The sequence below is a fragment of the Gorilla gorilla genome, chromosome 9 (assembly GCF_029281585.2).
Source record: "Gorilla gorilla gorilla isolate KB3781 chromosome 9, NHGRI_mGorGor1-v2.1_pri, whole genome shotgun sequence".
Classification (NCBI taxonomy): domain Eukaryota; kingdom Metazoa; phylum Chordata; class Mammalia; order Primates; family Hominidae; genus Gorilla; species Gorilla gorilla.
This window is the reverse complement of record NC_073233.2, coordinates 33,438,665-33,454,353: the sequence shown is the minus strand read 5'-3', so window position 1 is coordinate 33,454,353 and position 15,689 is coordinate 33,438,665. Positions and strand designations below refer to the sequence as shown.

General features: G+C 36.3%; 1 protein-coding gene and 1 long non-coding RNA gene across 3 annotated transcripts in view; one reads left to right on the top strand and one right to left on the bottom strand.

Annotated features, from left to right (window-relative positions):
* Window positions 1-15,689, bottom strand: part of BBOX1 (gamma-butyrobetaine hydroxylase 1) — an 84,917-nt gene that overhangs the window by 7,729 nt on the left and 61,499 nt on the right. For both annotated transcript variants that reach the window (XM_019037754.3, XM_019037755.3), the window contains exon 5: window positions 1,058-1,163. In XM_019037754.3, coding sequence (XP_018893299.1) covers window positions 1,058-1,163 — 106 coding nt within the window. The remainder of the gene's footprint in view (window positions 1-1,057; window positions 1,164-15,689) is intronic.
* Window positions 1-15,689, top strand: part of LOC101132721 (uncharacterized) — a 189,894-nt gene that overhangs the window by 119,256 nt on the left and 54,949 nt on the right. The window lies entirely within an intron of this gene.

Sequence of the window (15,689 nt, the reverse complement as noted above, 5' to 3'; positions counted from 1 at the left end):
CTTAGCAACCAATTGCAGGTATATGACTGAAGACAGGAGCTGCCTAGCTGAATACAGCCCAAATTGAAAAAACAAGGGCTAAGTAAATGGCTGTTTTCTTAAGCCATCAAGTCAGGGAGTGAGTTATTTTTTTTTTTTTTATTATACTTTAAGTTCTGGGATACATGTGCAGAATGTGCAGGTTTGTTACAGAGATATACAAGTGCCATGGTGGTTTGCTGCATCTGTCAACCCGTGATCTACATCAGGTATTTCTTCTAATGCTATCCCTCCTCTATTCTCCCAACGCCCCCCAACAGGCCCCAGTGTGTGATGTTCCTCTCTCTGTGTCCGTGTGTTCTCATTGTTCAACTCCCACTTATGGGCAAGAACATGCGGTGTTTGATTTTCGGTTCCTGTGTTAGTTTGCTGAGAATGATGGTTTCCATCTTCATCCATGTCCCTGCAAAAGACATGAACTCATCCTTTCTTATGGCTGCATAGTATTCTATGGTGTATATCTGCCACGTTTTCTTTATCCAGTCTGTCATTGATGGGCATTTGGATTGGTTCCAAATCTTTGCTATTGTGAACAGTGCTGCAATAAACATACATGTGCATGTGTCTTTATAGTAGAATGAGTTTTAATGCAGCAGTAGTTAATGGATATGAATGATGCCCATGTGACTTTGAGGGAAACCCTACATTTTGTTTACTGATTCCATTTTCTCTCTTAACTTTCTTAGAAATATATGTGCAAAAAGACCTCAAGATTTACTACTACCTTAAAATCTGTCTTGGCAAAGCAAAAAATGCTAATAGTAATTTCTAGGAAGAACAAAGAAATGTTTTTGTTGTTGTTGTTGTTGTTTTAAATGAATGAAATTATCCTCTCCTTTAGGAATGTGAAGATATTTAGGATTTAGGTACAGAGATTTTGTGAGCTTGGATTGTGTTTGGAGAAAAAATTTATATAAGACAAACTACCTGGTGAAATGTGTAATCTTCTAGACTCAAAATACGAAAAGATACTAGTCATCGTCATGCTTTGTGGAAAATATGTTGAAGCTCACCTTACCCCAGGTGGATGATGGAGGGCTGGATAATCAGTGTGAAAGCTTAGCTTCCCAGTTGTGTAAGCCACATTGTTTGCATCGATTTTGTCTTGCACTTGCCAAGTATGTCTGTAAAATGCAAGAAACACATGTTTAAACAGGTTGTCACTAGGCCAGAGGAAATGCATTAGAATGAATTTGATATGTGGGGAGAAAAGGAAACTTTTCATTTTTTGAAATAATTACCATAATGACTATGAGTGAGACAAGGAATCTGAACTTTCTCTGCCTAAAGTCACTATTTCAGAATTAACATCTCCTCATTTTTCCTCTCCTCTCCACAAAAGAGTACATCAGTCTATCCTACAGTTTATAAAGAAGTATATATGGAATTGTAGGTTATCTTCTTACTGGGTTAATGCATTTTAAAAAGTGATTTATTGAGGTGAAGTTCACATAACAGAAAATGAATCACTTTAAAGTGAACAATTCAGTGGCATTTAGTAAATTCACACTGTTGGCAACCACCACCTCTGCATATCTAGTTTCAAAATGTTTATATTGCTCCAGATCAAAACCTCTTATTTTAGTAAGCAGTTTCTTTCCATTCTACCCTTCTCCAAGACCTTGGCAATCACTAATTTGCTTTCTGTCTCTGTGGATTTACCTATTTTAGATATTTACCATAAGTGGAATTATATAGTAAGCTCATGCTTTTAATGTTATATCTAAGAATCCACTGCCCAATCCAAAGCCATGAAGATTTACCTCTATGTTTTCTTCTAAGAGTTTTATGGCTTTAACTCTTATATTTAGATAATTTGTTCATTTTGAATTAATTTTTGCATATGATATGAGTTGTGGGTCCAATTTAATTCTTTGCATGGGGGTATTCAGTTGCCTCAGAACAATTTGTTAAAGAGGTTGTTCTTTCTCTATTGAATGATATTGGCATGCTTGTTGAAAATTGATTGGCCACAGATGTGTGGGTTTATTTCTGGACTCTCAAAATTCTATTCCATTGATCTATTTGTCTATCCTTATGCCAATATCACACTACTTAGATTACTGTAGATTCGTAGTTAAATTTCAAAATCAGGAAGTGTGAGTCTTTTAATTTCAGTCTTCTTTTTAAATATTGTTTTGCCCACTTGGAGGCCCTCACAATTTCATATAAATTTGATACTGGCTTTTCCATTTCTAAAACAAGAAAATGATACTGAAATATTGGTAGGGATTGTAGACTGCTTTGGGGAGTATTGACATCTTAACAATTTTATGCCTTCCAATCCACGAATACAGGATGCCATTCTATTTCTTTAGGTTTTCTTTAATTTCTGTCAGCAATGTTTTATAGTATTCATTGTACAAGTCTTTTACCCCTGTGATTAAATTTATTCCTAAGTATTTTATTCTTCTGGATGCTGTTGTAAATGGATCTGTTGATTTCCTTTTCAGATTGTTCATTGCTACTATTTATAAAGACAACCAATTTTTGTGTTTGATCTTGTACCCTGCAACTTGCTAAATTCATTCATTAGCTTTAGTAGCTTTTTTTGGGTGGATTTTACGGAATTTATTATATGTAAGATCATACCATCTGTGAATAGAGATAGATTTACTTTTTTATTTCTCACTTGGATGCCTTTATTTCTATTGTCTAATTGCTCTGGCTGGAAATATTGGTGCGATGTTGAATCTCAATGGTGAAAGCTAGCATTTTTGTCTTGTTTCTGCTCTTAGGGAGAAACTTGATTTTTTTTTTTTTACTTTTAGGTTCAGGGGTACATGTGCAAGTTTGTTATATAGGTAAATTGCATGTCACAGGGGTTTATGTACAGAGTATTTTTGTCACTCAGGTAATATATATAGTAGCCAGTAGGTGGTTTTCTTGATCCTCACTGTCTTCCCAACCTCCACCCTCACAAAGGCCCAGGTGTCTAGTGTTCCCTTCTTTGTGCCCATGTGTACTCAATGTTTAGCTCTCACTTATAAGTGAAAACATGCTGTATTGGGTTTTCTGTTCCTGTGTTAGTTTGCTTAGGACAATGGCATCTGGCTCCATCCATGGTGCTACAAAGGACATAATCTTGTTGTTTCATATAGCTGTATAGTATTCCATGGTGTATATGTACCATATTTTCTTTATTCATTATATCACTGATGGACATTTAGGTTGATTCTATGTCTTTGCCATTGAGAATAGTGTTGTGATGAACATATGCGTGCATACGTGTTCTTTATAGTAGAACAATTTATATTCCTTTGGGTATACACTCAATAGTGGCATTGCTGGGTCAAATGGTAATGTTTTTAAGGCCTTTGAGAAATTGCCAAACTGCTTTCCACAATGGCTGGACTGATTTACATTCCCACCAGCAGTGTATAAGTGCTCCCTTGTCTCCACAACCTCACCAGCATCTGTTATTTTTTAACTTTTTATAATAGCCATTCTGACTGGTATGAGATAGTATTTCATTGTGGTTTTGATTTGCATTTCTCTAATGATTAGTGGTGTTAAGCACTTTTTCATATGCGTGTTGGCTGTGTATACGTCTTCTTTTGAAAAGTGTCTGTTCATGTTTTTTGCCCACTTATTAATGGGGTTGTTTGTTTTTTGCTTGTAAATTTGTTTAAGTTCCTTATAGATTCTGGATATTAGACTTTTGTCAGATACATACTTTGCAAATATTTTATTCCATTCTATATGTTGTCTGTTCACTTTGTTGTTAGTTTCTTTTGCTGTGTAGAAGCTCTTTTGTTGAATTAGGTCCTATTTGTCAATTTTTATTTTTGTTGCAATTGTTTTTGTTATATTCATCATGAAATCATTGCCAGGTCCTATGTCTAGAATGGTATTTCCTAGGTTATATTCCAAAGTTTTTATAGTTTTAGGTTTTACATTTAAGTCTTTAATTCATCTTGAGTTGAATTTTGTATGTGGTTTAAGGAAGGTATCCCATTTCAATCTTCTTCTTATGGCTATCCAGTTATCCCAGCACCATTTATTGAATAAGGAGTCCTTTCCCCATTTCTTGTTTTTGTCCACTTTGTTGAAAATCAGAGGGTTGTAGGTGTGTGGCATTATTTCTGGGGTCCCTATTCTGTTCCATTTGTGTATTTATCTGAGAAACTCAATTTTTAAATTACACTCTTGAAACTATTGCTCAGGTCAATAAATAAAACTTTAGGCACCTATGTGTGCCCTGTCACAGTCACAGACACTTCTGTCTTCTCCAAAGTAACTATGACTGTGACTTCTATAGCTATCATTTCCTTGCTTTTCTTTACAATTTTATCAACCAAATGTTCATCCAAGGACACTGTGTTTAAACTTGCTCATTAATAACAACTGCTATATGCTTTAAGTCTATTAATCTTCAAGTTTTTCCTTCAAGTTGTGCTCCTTACAATTGCTGAAGAACTAGGGAATTTGACCTATAGAGTTTCCCACAGTCTGGACTTCATTGAGTACATACTCATGGTGCAGTTTCTGGGAAACTGGCAGCAAAATGCAGAGGCTTAGACAGTGTCTATTCTTTCTCTTTGGCAAAGCCACAGATGGCATTATGTTCTTGTATTGCCAGACACATAACGCCTGGCTGTCTTTCTTTTTTGATGTTTGTACATGTTCATGTTCAATGGCTATATCCATTAATTCGTCAAGGATTTCAAACAATGAAATACCAAACTGATACTCTTTTTAAAAAGATTTATCACTCAGAATACTTTTAAAGGGAGCCACTTTCCCTCATCCACTATTTGATTACTCAGTATAACAGCTTACAGAGGGATGATGAGATAAACATTTGATTCTTTCTCTTTATTTACCGTTTGTAATATAACAAATTTGTTTCCTATCATTCCAAATTGAATAGTTTAGAAAATATTATTTATGAAAAAGTATTAAACTAGATAAAGGTGGTATTTGCACAAAATTGGGAATGTACTAAATGACACACAACAGAATATACTAAATAAAACTAATTACACTTTAAAATGGTAATAAAAAATAATTTCAGCTTTTAATTTCAGGGGGTACATGTACAGACTTGTTAGATGGGTATATTGCATGATCCTGAGGTTTGGGGTAAGATTGATCCCATCCCCAGATACTGAGCATAGTACCCAATGGGTAATTTTTCAGCCCTTTCCCATTCCCTCCTTCCCCACTCTAGTAGTTCCTAGTGTCTATTTTTGCCATCTTTATGTCCATGAGTACCCAATGTTTAGCTCCCACTTGTGAGAACATGTAGTATTTGGTTTTCTGTTCAGGTATTAATTTGCTGACAATAATGGCCTCCAGCTACATCCATGTTGCTGCAAAGGCTGTGATTTTGTTCTTTTATATGGTTGTGTAGTGTTCCATGGTGTCTATGTACCACAAAATGATTAATTTTATTGTTATGTAAATTTTACCTAAATTAAAAATACCTTAGCTTAAAAGTTAAAAAAAAGTGAATTAAAAAATGAACTAAGGTTACTTGCAACTCTGTAGCAAGAAAATAAACCATTATTCAGACTTTGTAAGCTATTACCCTTGGAAGATCCAGACAATGGGTAATTGAAAGGAGGCCATGTTTAAAAATAAACCAAATATGGCTTGAAAAATGTTCACTATATATACATGCCATTTGATTGCTGTTATAATGTTTATTAATATATATTCATATACATCAAATTATCTTTGAATAAATAAACACTGAACACCTATTTCAGTCACTGATTTAGCATCAGAGATACAGCAGGGAACAAAAAGACAAAATAGTAATTATTAAATTTAATAGAGATAGGTTCTACAAAGAAAGTGAGGCAAGGTAAAGAGATAAGGAATGGGGTCAGAGAAGTATTATTACAGAGATGATGCTGTGGGAAGTGCTCTATGAATAGGTGGCATTTTCCCCACAGAAACCCGAACAAAATAAGGGAAGGAGAAATGTGAATTTCTGGGAGACGTATTTTAGGCAGAACCCAAAGTGAAAAGGTTTTGAGTTCGGAGTATGTTTAGTGTATTTGTGGAAGAACAAGGGCAGAACAAGGTCAGCATGGTTGGGACAGAGCCACCAGGGGATCAAGAGTAGGAAATGCATCAGATGCACAGACAGAAGCCAGTTTCTGAAGGGCTTTGGGGACTAGGATGAGGATTTGAGATTTTGCTTTACATGTGATGGGAAGCCACTGAAGTTTTCCATTACGTAAATTATTCATTGGAATTGTAATTTCAAAGAATTGCTCTAGCCACTGAGTAAGGGGTAGATGGTACTGGGAAAAAGGTGGGAGGAGGGAGAGATGATGGTAACCAATTCTCTCCTAAACATGAGAATCATGACGGTTCTCTCTTGACTATGGCTACATGCATAGGAGAGAATGATTGGATTTGAACTTGAAAGGTAGAGTTATCAGGATTCTCTGATAAATTGGATGTAGGATATGAGAGAAATGGAGTCCAGAATGATGCCAAGGTTTTCAGGTTCAGAAACCAGGTGGGGGAGGTCCTATTTATTAAGATTCACTATATAAAAATTTATTATCTGGTGGAGGAAGAAGTTTGCTTCACCTAATTTAAAAAACTTTTAAATAAGTGCTTTTTAAAAAATCTCCATTCACATATGGACAAATGAGCACACAAAATAAGACCCTTGGTCTGCATATTTTAGCTTCCTAGAAAGTCACTCTAGGCTGGTATTCTACCCTGCCTCTGGTATTCCCCCATACACTACATACTACAACCAGGAAAACCTCCCTAGTGTTTCATGTTCATTTTGCCATTTCTCTGTCAGAAGCTCTTACTGATTCCTAAGTCCCAGAAGGATAGAATTCAGCGCTGCTGATCTAGAATTCAAAGACCCAATGCAATTTTCTAACCTTGCCAACTATTGCCATATTTGAGTCATCTATTCTAATCATGTTGATTTTAGCACTACACACTTTCCTGCCTTTTTTTCTGGTTTCTTTTTTCTGTCAGTTTTTTCTGTTCTTTTCCCCATCTCTGTACCCATTAATGAAAATCTAGCTCAGGTTCCAACTATTTCATAATCTCAATTCTAGAAAAAGTCTTGGTCTTTAGGTTCAAACGGTACTGGCTTCAAAGCCTTGGTTTCTAATTCATAACTATATAATCTTGGACAATCTGTCTATTATTTCTAAGCCTCAATTTATATATTTGGAAAATAGGACAATAATGTATTTCAAAAACTTGTAACAAATAAGAAAGGTCTATGTCTGACACACAGGAGATGCCCCATAGGACTTTTCCTTCCTCTCATTCTCCTGATTACCCAATATTTACTCCTACAGTCAGAACTCTCATAAGCATGTTTTATTCGTCTCATTTATTAGATCTGAATATGTTAGGTGTTTTATGAAGATGGTTATAATTTTTAAAGAGCTATTGTAAGTCTAAGCTCATTTAAATACACAAATACATAATTCCGCTTCCTCTTCTGGACTGTAAACTCTCTTAGAGTACAACAAATACTTTTGATCTCCTACCATCAACGAAACCAGTGCCAATTCTAAAGCAGGGAACCAATAAATTTTGACTGAATGAGTGTAAGCAGGGAAGGGGTGACTTTTATGAGCTTTCATTTTCATATGGTATATGGTAAAGGGTATTAGTAGGGTGGTAGTGGCAGGAGGAGAGTGGAAATACAATATATAATCTCTTCTCACATGTGGGGATATTTTTCTTAATGAGAAAAAGAGTTTCTCACCTGTTCCCTGGGATTGAGGTTAAAATTGGCTATTTTGCTCTATTTTTCTCATTTAAAATTAGGGTGGAACACTTGATATATCTTTCACTAAGGGTCAAGCAGCCATCCATATGTGGCCATGAAGTGGAAACAGGCTGAGTGAAAAAAGATGGAGTATTATAGTCTGCTGCAACTCATTTCAAATATGTGTCAGACAATCCATTATATTGCAGTGAGAGTCGCCAAGAAATACATGTTCTCTATGAAGTTCATGTCACTCCATAGACCATACAAAATATGGATCCAGACGATTGTCAACACTGGCATTTGAAAAATAATCAACATATGAGAAGAGATTTAAGGAGATCAAAAAAGTAATTTCATCAAGGTGCAGAATGCATAATATCTTCTGACTAAGAAAATGCTGCTGTTTGCACGATCAATAGGAAATGAGTATTTGAATTATTTTTCAAGAGTGGTGATGGTTTTGCATTGATTCACCTACATTCTTTTTCCTGGTTCCTTCTATGATCAAGGGTAAACTGACAGAATTTTACTCTAGCCAAAACCTGGTTGAGATGCAAGGTGTAAGCATTAGCCAGAGAACAGATCTTTTCTTTGACATTCACTGGCCTCTACAGGGATGGGGGTCTGTGACTTGGCTTCATCAGAGCAGTTCTCTGGCCCTCTGAGCTAACTGGCAGGGAATAATAAAACATTTATTAGCCCTAGAGTGTCTTAGGCACAGTATGGGATGTGTAGCCTAAAAGTCTATCTTCACATATTATGATAAATCCCATGAAAGGAGCTCACCAATTCCAATCATAAAACATTCTCCTAATGGTCATAGCACAAGTCTGGAAAAATCTTAGAAATGTCATCTGCTTTACCTTTCTACCTTGTCATAGAAATGAATCATGCCAAGAAAGCTGCTACTTATTGTTGAGGACACTAAGTTCTTACTTATGCATCCCAAATCCAACTCTCCAAGAAAACACAGCAGAAATAAAATGCAAACATATTTGCAGCCATATAACTCTGGACTTGCCTGATCTTGCAGCTAAGCAGGATTAGGCTTGGTTAGTACTTGGATGGGAGAAACAGGTGCAAATGTGATTCATTGGTCATGAAGGAACATTTTTAAAAGCCTAGTGGTGAGGCCTTGGTGAGATGAAGGTGTATTTACATGCACCCCTCATTAGAGACAGATTCTAATGCTATTCCAAGTAAGGCAACAACTCAAGCAGATTACTGAGAATGGCTGTGACTGAAGTAGAGGTATGGGACCAGATTCTTTTAAAACTGAAGAGGCAAGCTCAACATAATATCTTAATCCAATGGTATAGACTTGTTTACTGTTGTGCTGGGGTGAGTGACTGAAACTCTGCAAATTATCCTGCTTTTATCAAAGATGCTGTTTTAAACAAATCTAAGTATTTCCACTGAGCCATTTGTGTCATTCTCAACATTTCTTCTTTATTAGTCTTGCTAGCAGTCTATCAATTTTGTTAATCTTTTAAAAAAACCAGCTCCTGGATTCATTGATTTTTTGAAGGGTTTTTTTGTGTCTCTATCTCTTTCAGTTCTGCTCTGATCTTAGTTACTTCTTGCCTTCTGCTAGCTTTTGAATGTGTTTTCTCTTGGTTCTCTAGTTCTTTTAATTGTGATGTTAGGGTATCAATTTTAGATCTTTCCTGCTTTCTCTTTAGTGAAAGCATTTAGTGGGCATTTAGTGCTATAAATTTCCCTCTACACACTGCTTTAAATGTGTCCCAGAGATTCTGGTATGTTGTGTCTTTGTTCTCGTTGGTTTCAAAGAACATCTTTATTTCTGCCTTCATTTCACTATGTACCCAGTAGTAATTCAGGAGCAGGTTGTTCAGTTTCCATGTAGTTGAGTGGTTTTGAGTGAGTTTCTTAATCCTGAGTTCTAGTTTGATTGCACTGTGGTCTGAGAGACAGTTTGTTATAATTTCTGTTCTTTTATATTTGCTGAGGGGTGCTTTACTTCCAACCATGTGGTTAATTTTGGAGTAAGTGCGATGTGGTGCTGAGAAGAATGTATATTCTGTTGATTTGGGGTGGAGAGTTCTGTAGATGTCTATGAGGTCCGCTTGATGCAGAGCTGAGTTCAATTCCTGGATATCCTTGTTAACTTTCTGTCTCATTGATCTGTCTAATGTTGACAGTGGGGTGTTAAAGTCTCCCATTATTATTGTGTGGGAGACTAAGTCTCTTTGTAGGTCTCTAAGGACTTGCTTTATGAATCTGGGTGCTCCTGTATTGGGTGCATATATATTTAGAATAGTTAGTTCTTGTTGAACTGATCCCTTTACCATTATGTAATGGCCTTCTTTGTCTCTTTTGATCTTTGTTGTTTTACAGTCTGTTTTATCAGAGACTAGGATTGCAACCCCTACCTTTTTTTGTTTTCCATTTGCTGGTAGATCTTCCTCCATCCCTTTATTTTGAGCCTATTTGTGTCTCTGCACATAAGATGGGTCTCCTGAATACAGCATGCTGATGGATCTTGACTCTTTATCCAATTTGTCAGTCTGTGTCTTTTAATTGGAGCATTTAGCCCATTTACATTTAAGGTTAGTATTGTTATGTGTGAATTTGATCCTGTCATTATGATGTTAGCTGGTTATTTTGCTTGTTAGTTGATGCAGTTTCTTCCTACCCTCGACGGTCTTTACAATTGTGCATGTTTTTGCAGTGGCTGGTACCGGTTGTTCCTTTCCATGTTTAGTGCTTCCTTCAGGAGCTCTTTTAGGGCAGGCCTGGTGGTGACAAAATCTCTCAGCATTTGCTTGTCTGTAAAGGATTTTATTTCTCCTTCACTTATGAAGCTTAGTTTGGCTGGATATGAAATTCTGGGTTGAAAATTCTTTTCTTTAAGAATGTTGAATATTGGCCCCCACTCTCTTCTGGCTTGTAGAGTTTCTGCCGAGAGATCCACTCTTAGTCTGATGGGCTTCCCTTTGTGGGTAACCCGACCTTTCTCTTTGGCTGCCTTTAACATTTTTTCCTTCATTTCAACTTTGGTGAATCTGACAATTATGTGTCTTGGAGTTGCTCTTCTCGAGGAGTATCTTTGTGGCGTTCTCTGTATTTCCTGAATTTGAATGTTGGCCTGCCTTGCTAGATTGGGGAAGTTCTCCTGGATAATATCCTGCAGTGTTTTCCAACTTGTTTCCATTCTCCCCGTCACTTTCAGGTACACCAATCAGAAGTAGATTTGGTCTTTTCACATAGTCCCATATTTCTTGGAGGCTTTGATCGTTTCTTTTTACTCTTTTTTCTCTAAACTTCTGTTCTCACTTCATTTCATTCATTTGATCTTCAATCACTGATACCCTTTCTTCCAGTTGATCAAATTTGCTACTGAAGCTTGTGCATTCGTCACGTAGTTCTCGTGCCATGGTTTTCAGCTCCATCAGGTCATTTAAGGATTTCCCTACACTGGTTATTCTAGTTAGCCATTCGTCTAATCTTTTTTCAAGGTTTTTAGCTTCTTTGCGATGGGTTCGAACTTCCTCCTTTAGCTCGGAGAAGTTTGATCGTCTGAAGCCATCTTTTCTCAATTCATCAGTCATTCTCCATCCAGCTTTGTTCCGTTGCTGGTGAGGAGCTGTGTTCCTTTGGAGGGGGAGAGGTGCTCTGATTTTTAGAATTTTCAGCTTTTCTGCTCTGTTTTCTCCTCATCTTTGTGGTTTGATCTACCTTTGGTCTTTGATGATGGTGACGTACAGATGGGGTTTTGGTGTGGATGTCTTTTCTGTTTGTTAGTTTTCCTTCTAACAGTCAGGACTCTCAGCTGCAGGTCTGTTGGTTTGCTGGAGGTCCACTCCAGACCCTGTTTTCCTGGGTATCAGCAGCATAGGCTGCAGAACAGTGAATATTGCTGAACAGCAAATGTTGCTGCCTGATTCTTCCTCTGGAAGCTCTGTCTCAGAGGGGTACCCGGCTGTGTGAGGTGTCAGTCTGCCCCTAATGGGTGGTGTCTCCCAGTTAGGCTACTCAGGGGTCAGGGACCCACTTGAGGAGGCAGTCTGTCCGTTCTCAGATCTCTAACTCCATGCTGGGAAAACCACTACTCTCTTCAAAGCTGTCAGACAGGGACATTTAAGTCTGCAGAAGTTTCTGCTGCTTTTTGTTCTCATGCCATTTTTTTAAGGTGAAAATTAGTACCCCAAACACAAACTAGAGAAACGAAAATAACCTTTCCGATATCTAGAATAGCTCTTACTTAATCCATTAAACTAATATGAAAATCTCCACAAGACCTAAAGATATAAAGTAAAGAGAGAGGTTTAAATGATAGTGGTGAAATTATTTAAAAGAATCTCTCTGAATTCTCCCTATACAACATCTAGAGTGAAAATTCAAGAATTCAATGACAACATCTAAACAAAAATTAAGTGATAAGATATTCCCATGAACCAGGAAATAGGAGGGGATAGAGACAAACCTTTCAAAGCCAGAAGACCTATATGATATTGGCAACTGTGTAGGAGAAAGCAGAGAGAAGCAACTGGGTACATGATGGATCTAAAACATTCCCAAATCACTAACAGGTATTTACTGGACAGTGCAGTGGGGCAATGTGAGAATGGTGGTTAAACTTTGGAGGGGATTTCTACATTCCAGTATAGCTGAGTACATAAGGTCCATGATAAGGGATCTGAATAGTCTGGAATTCATGAATTCTAGAAACTAACCAGATAAATCTCCCTTCCATGACCTTCCTGCTGAGAAGAGTGCATATTGAGTAGTACAGGAAAAATGTAGACAAAGAAAAAAACAAGGTCCTGATAAAAGTGAAGGAGAGGAACTAGAAGGTCTTAGAAAGTTCTTAGCCAGTTTTGAAACATAGCTTAAAACCATGAATTTAAAAAGGTTTCTGAATCATGTCTCCTTTTAATAGTTAAGAAAAACAAGTTTAACGTAAAATTAGCAACAACAACAACAACAACAACAAAATCAAGGTTTAAACTCAAAATTATTTTAAGAGAAAAACCCAGGATAAGTAGAAAAATAGCATACCTACAGACAGGCAGTACATGTCAGAAAGACAGGCCATCCCCAATAAAAAAGATAAAATATTATTTTTTCTACCTTCTGTTTTTTTTATAACCACTTCTAATGAATCCAAAAGTCTTCATCAAAATGGTCCAATATGTAAAAGAATAACCTACATCAGAATTAGAAAGTCAAAAATGGACTGATGTATTAAGAAAAGAAAAAAATTTAAAAACTCCTTAAACAAAGAATAAATTAGAAGGAATGCAAGATCAAATAAGCGTAACTAGGAGACAAGAGGGAGAAGAATTTAAAAGAAATCAATAGAAATGATTTGAGAGAAAGTAACAAGAGGACCGGCAAAGAAGACTTAAGATATGCTTAATAGGGGTCCTCAAAAGAAGAAGCCCAAAGCAAAGGAACAGAACAGATACTAAAAAATATGATTCCAGAAACATTTTCTGAAAAAAATTTAAAGCTGTTCCCTAAAACAAATCATATCCTCCCAGAAAAATCTGTCCCAGAACAATCAATATCAAGACATAGTCTATAAAATTACTAGACTTTAAACAACAACAACACAAATTCAAAATCCAGGTAAAAACGTCAAATTACTTTTTTTTGTTGAGATGGAGTCTCACACTGTTGCCCGGGCTGGAGTGCAGTGGCATGATCACTGCAACCTCCACCTCCTGGGTTCAAGTGATTCTCCTGCCTTGGCCTCCCAAGTAGCTGGAATTACAGGCACCCACCATCAGGCTCAGCTATTTTTTTGTATTTTTAGTAGAGACAGGTTTTCACTGTGTTGGTCAGGCTAGTCTCAAACTCCTGACCTCGTGATCCACCTGCCTCAGCCTCCCGAAGTGCTGGGATTACAGGCGTGAGCCACCATGCCTGGCCATCAAATTATTTTTAAGGAAAAGAAAATCATATTGCCAGTAAAACCATAAGTGACATATTAAAGATGCTGTGACCCAATAATTTATATTTAGTCAAGCCAATTTTCAAGTATAAAGGCCTTAAAACTGCTGTCAACATGCAAGAATTCAGAGAATACTGTTCCTATGAGGCCTTCCTTAGGAATTTACGAGAGAATGGACTTCAGAAAACCAAAATGAATAGATACATTGAGCTAAGTTTGGTGCTGAGCAGTAAATTTATGTTTACGTGAGTTAAATTGTAGGGGAGGAAAAAAAGATATTGAAAAACTGAAAAGTAGAAGAATCAAACTGCAGTGGTAAGGATGCTTGTTGATGATAATACTCTAAACCAGGAAAGAAAGGAAGTGAACACCATAAAACTTAGGAAAGCCATTACACTTGGGGAAAAAGGCAAGGTTTATGCTTGGTTGGGATATGTCAATGGGTTTTGGGGTGGCTGGCAATGTTCCATTTTTTGACCTGGCTGGTGTTTAAGGGTGTTTGCCTTATGATAGTTCATTAAGCTATACATTTATTTTATGCGACTTTCTGTATCTGTATTATATTTTACCACACACGAAACCTATTTTAACAAACACAAACCTCACTTTTCTCCCCAAATGTAACAGCTTTCCTAAATTTTATGGTATTCACTTCCTTTCTTTCCTGGTTTAGAGTATTATCAACCACATGCATCCTTAGCACTGTACTTTGCTTTTTCTATTTTTTAGCTGTTCAATATCCTTTTTTCCCTCCCCTACAATTTAATTGACATAAACATAAATTTACTGCTCAGCACCAAGCTTATGTCAACGTATCTATTCATTTTGGTTGTCTGAAGTCCATTCTTAGTAACAGAGAATAGAACAGTGGTTACAAGGGATGGGAGTAGGAGAAAAGGGGAGATACTTGTCAAAATGGTAGAAACATTTGGTTATTATATGAATAAGTACTGGAGACCTAAAGAACAGCATGGTGACAATAGTTGATAATAATGTATCATATACTTGAAATTTCCTAACAAAGTAGATGTCAGGTCTTTTTGCCACAAAATATAAAGATAACTATGTGAAAGAATGGATATGTTAATCAGCTTGATTGTGGCAATCAAAATGTCATGTTGTACACTGTAAATATATACAATTTTTGTCTCTTGTACCTCAATAAAACTGCAAAGATAATTTAAAAATAAAATAAAAAAAGAAATCTTTGTTGTACATTTATTTTTAAAGGTTAATAATACTGCCATTAATAAAAATGAAGTCAGGTAGTGATAGAAGGATGAAAACTACCTGTAAAAACATAAAGAAAAAGTTATAGCAATTTGCTCCAAAGGAAGCCCCAAAGGCTTCATTATAAAAAACAAATAATGTAGTACATTGCAAAAATGTGAAATAATTAATGAGTATTCCACATTAAATATATTTAGTAGGGTTCTTTTTGAGTTGGAGGCAGTCAAATTTTGCTTAATGCATTTTATTAGAACAAGAATTGGGTATTAGTTTTGATTTTTTAATGTGAAATATTGAATAAAATGTTTTCTGATTCTGTATTAATTGCCATTTTCCCTTTATGTAAATGGTTGGTGATAATTTTAACTTAGGAGAAAGCAATGAATATTCTGGTGCTGTCATTCTACTTAATTTGATAAATTTCTGTATAATGCTGTCTAATCTCCTTGAATCTGAGCAATTAACAGTTATTATGGCATTGGAAATTAGGAGGTAAATGTCAGATAACAATGAACCACCATAGTAGCATGGTATAAAGGAAAGACTGCAGGCTGTTGAGTCAAGCAAACCTGGGTTTGTAGCCTGATTCTTCTGCCTCATGTTTTTGGGGGATAATGGGTGAATGATTCTTCTCTGAATTGTGAAGATTCAAAATAATGAGTGTAAACTGCTGAGCTCAATACTTAGTACATAAAAGGGGCTTAATAAAAAATTATTTCTACCATCCCAATAACAGCCACCTGTCCTGGCTGCACAGAGTACAAGCAAGGAAGGAAGGTTGTATGT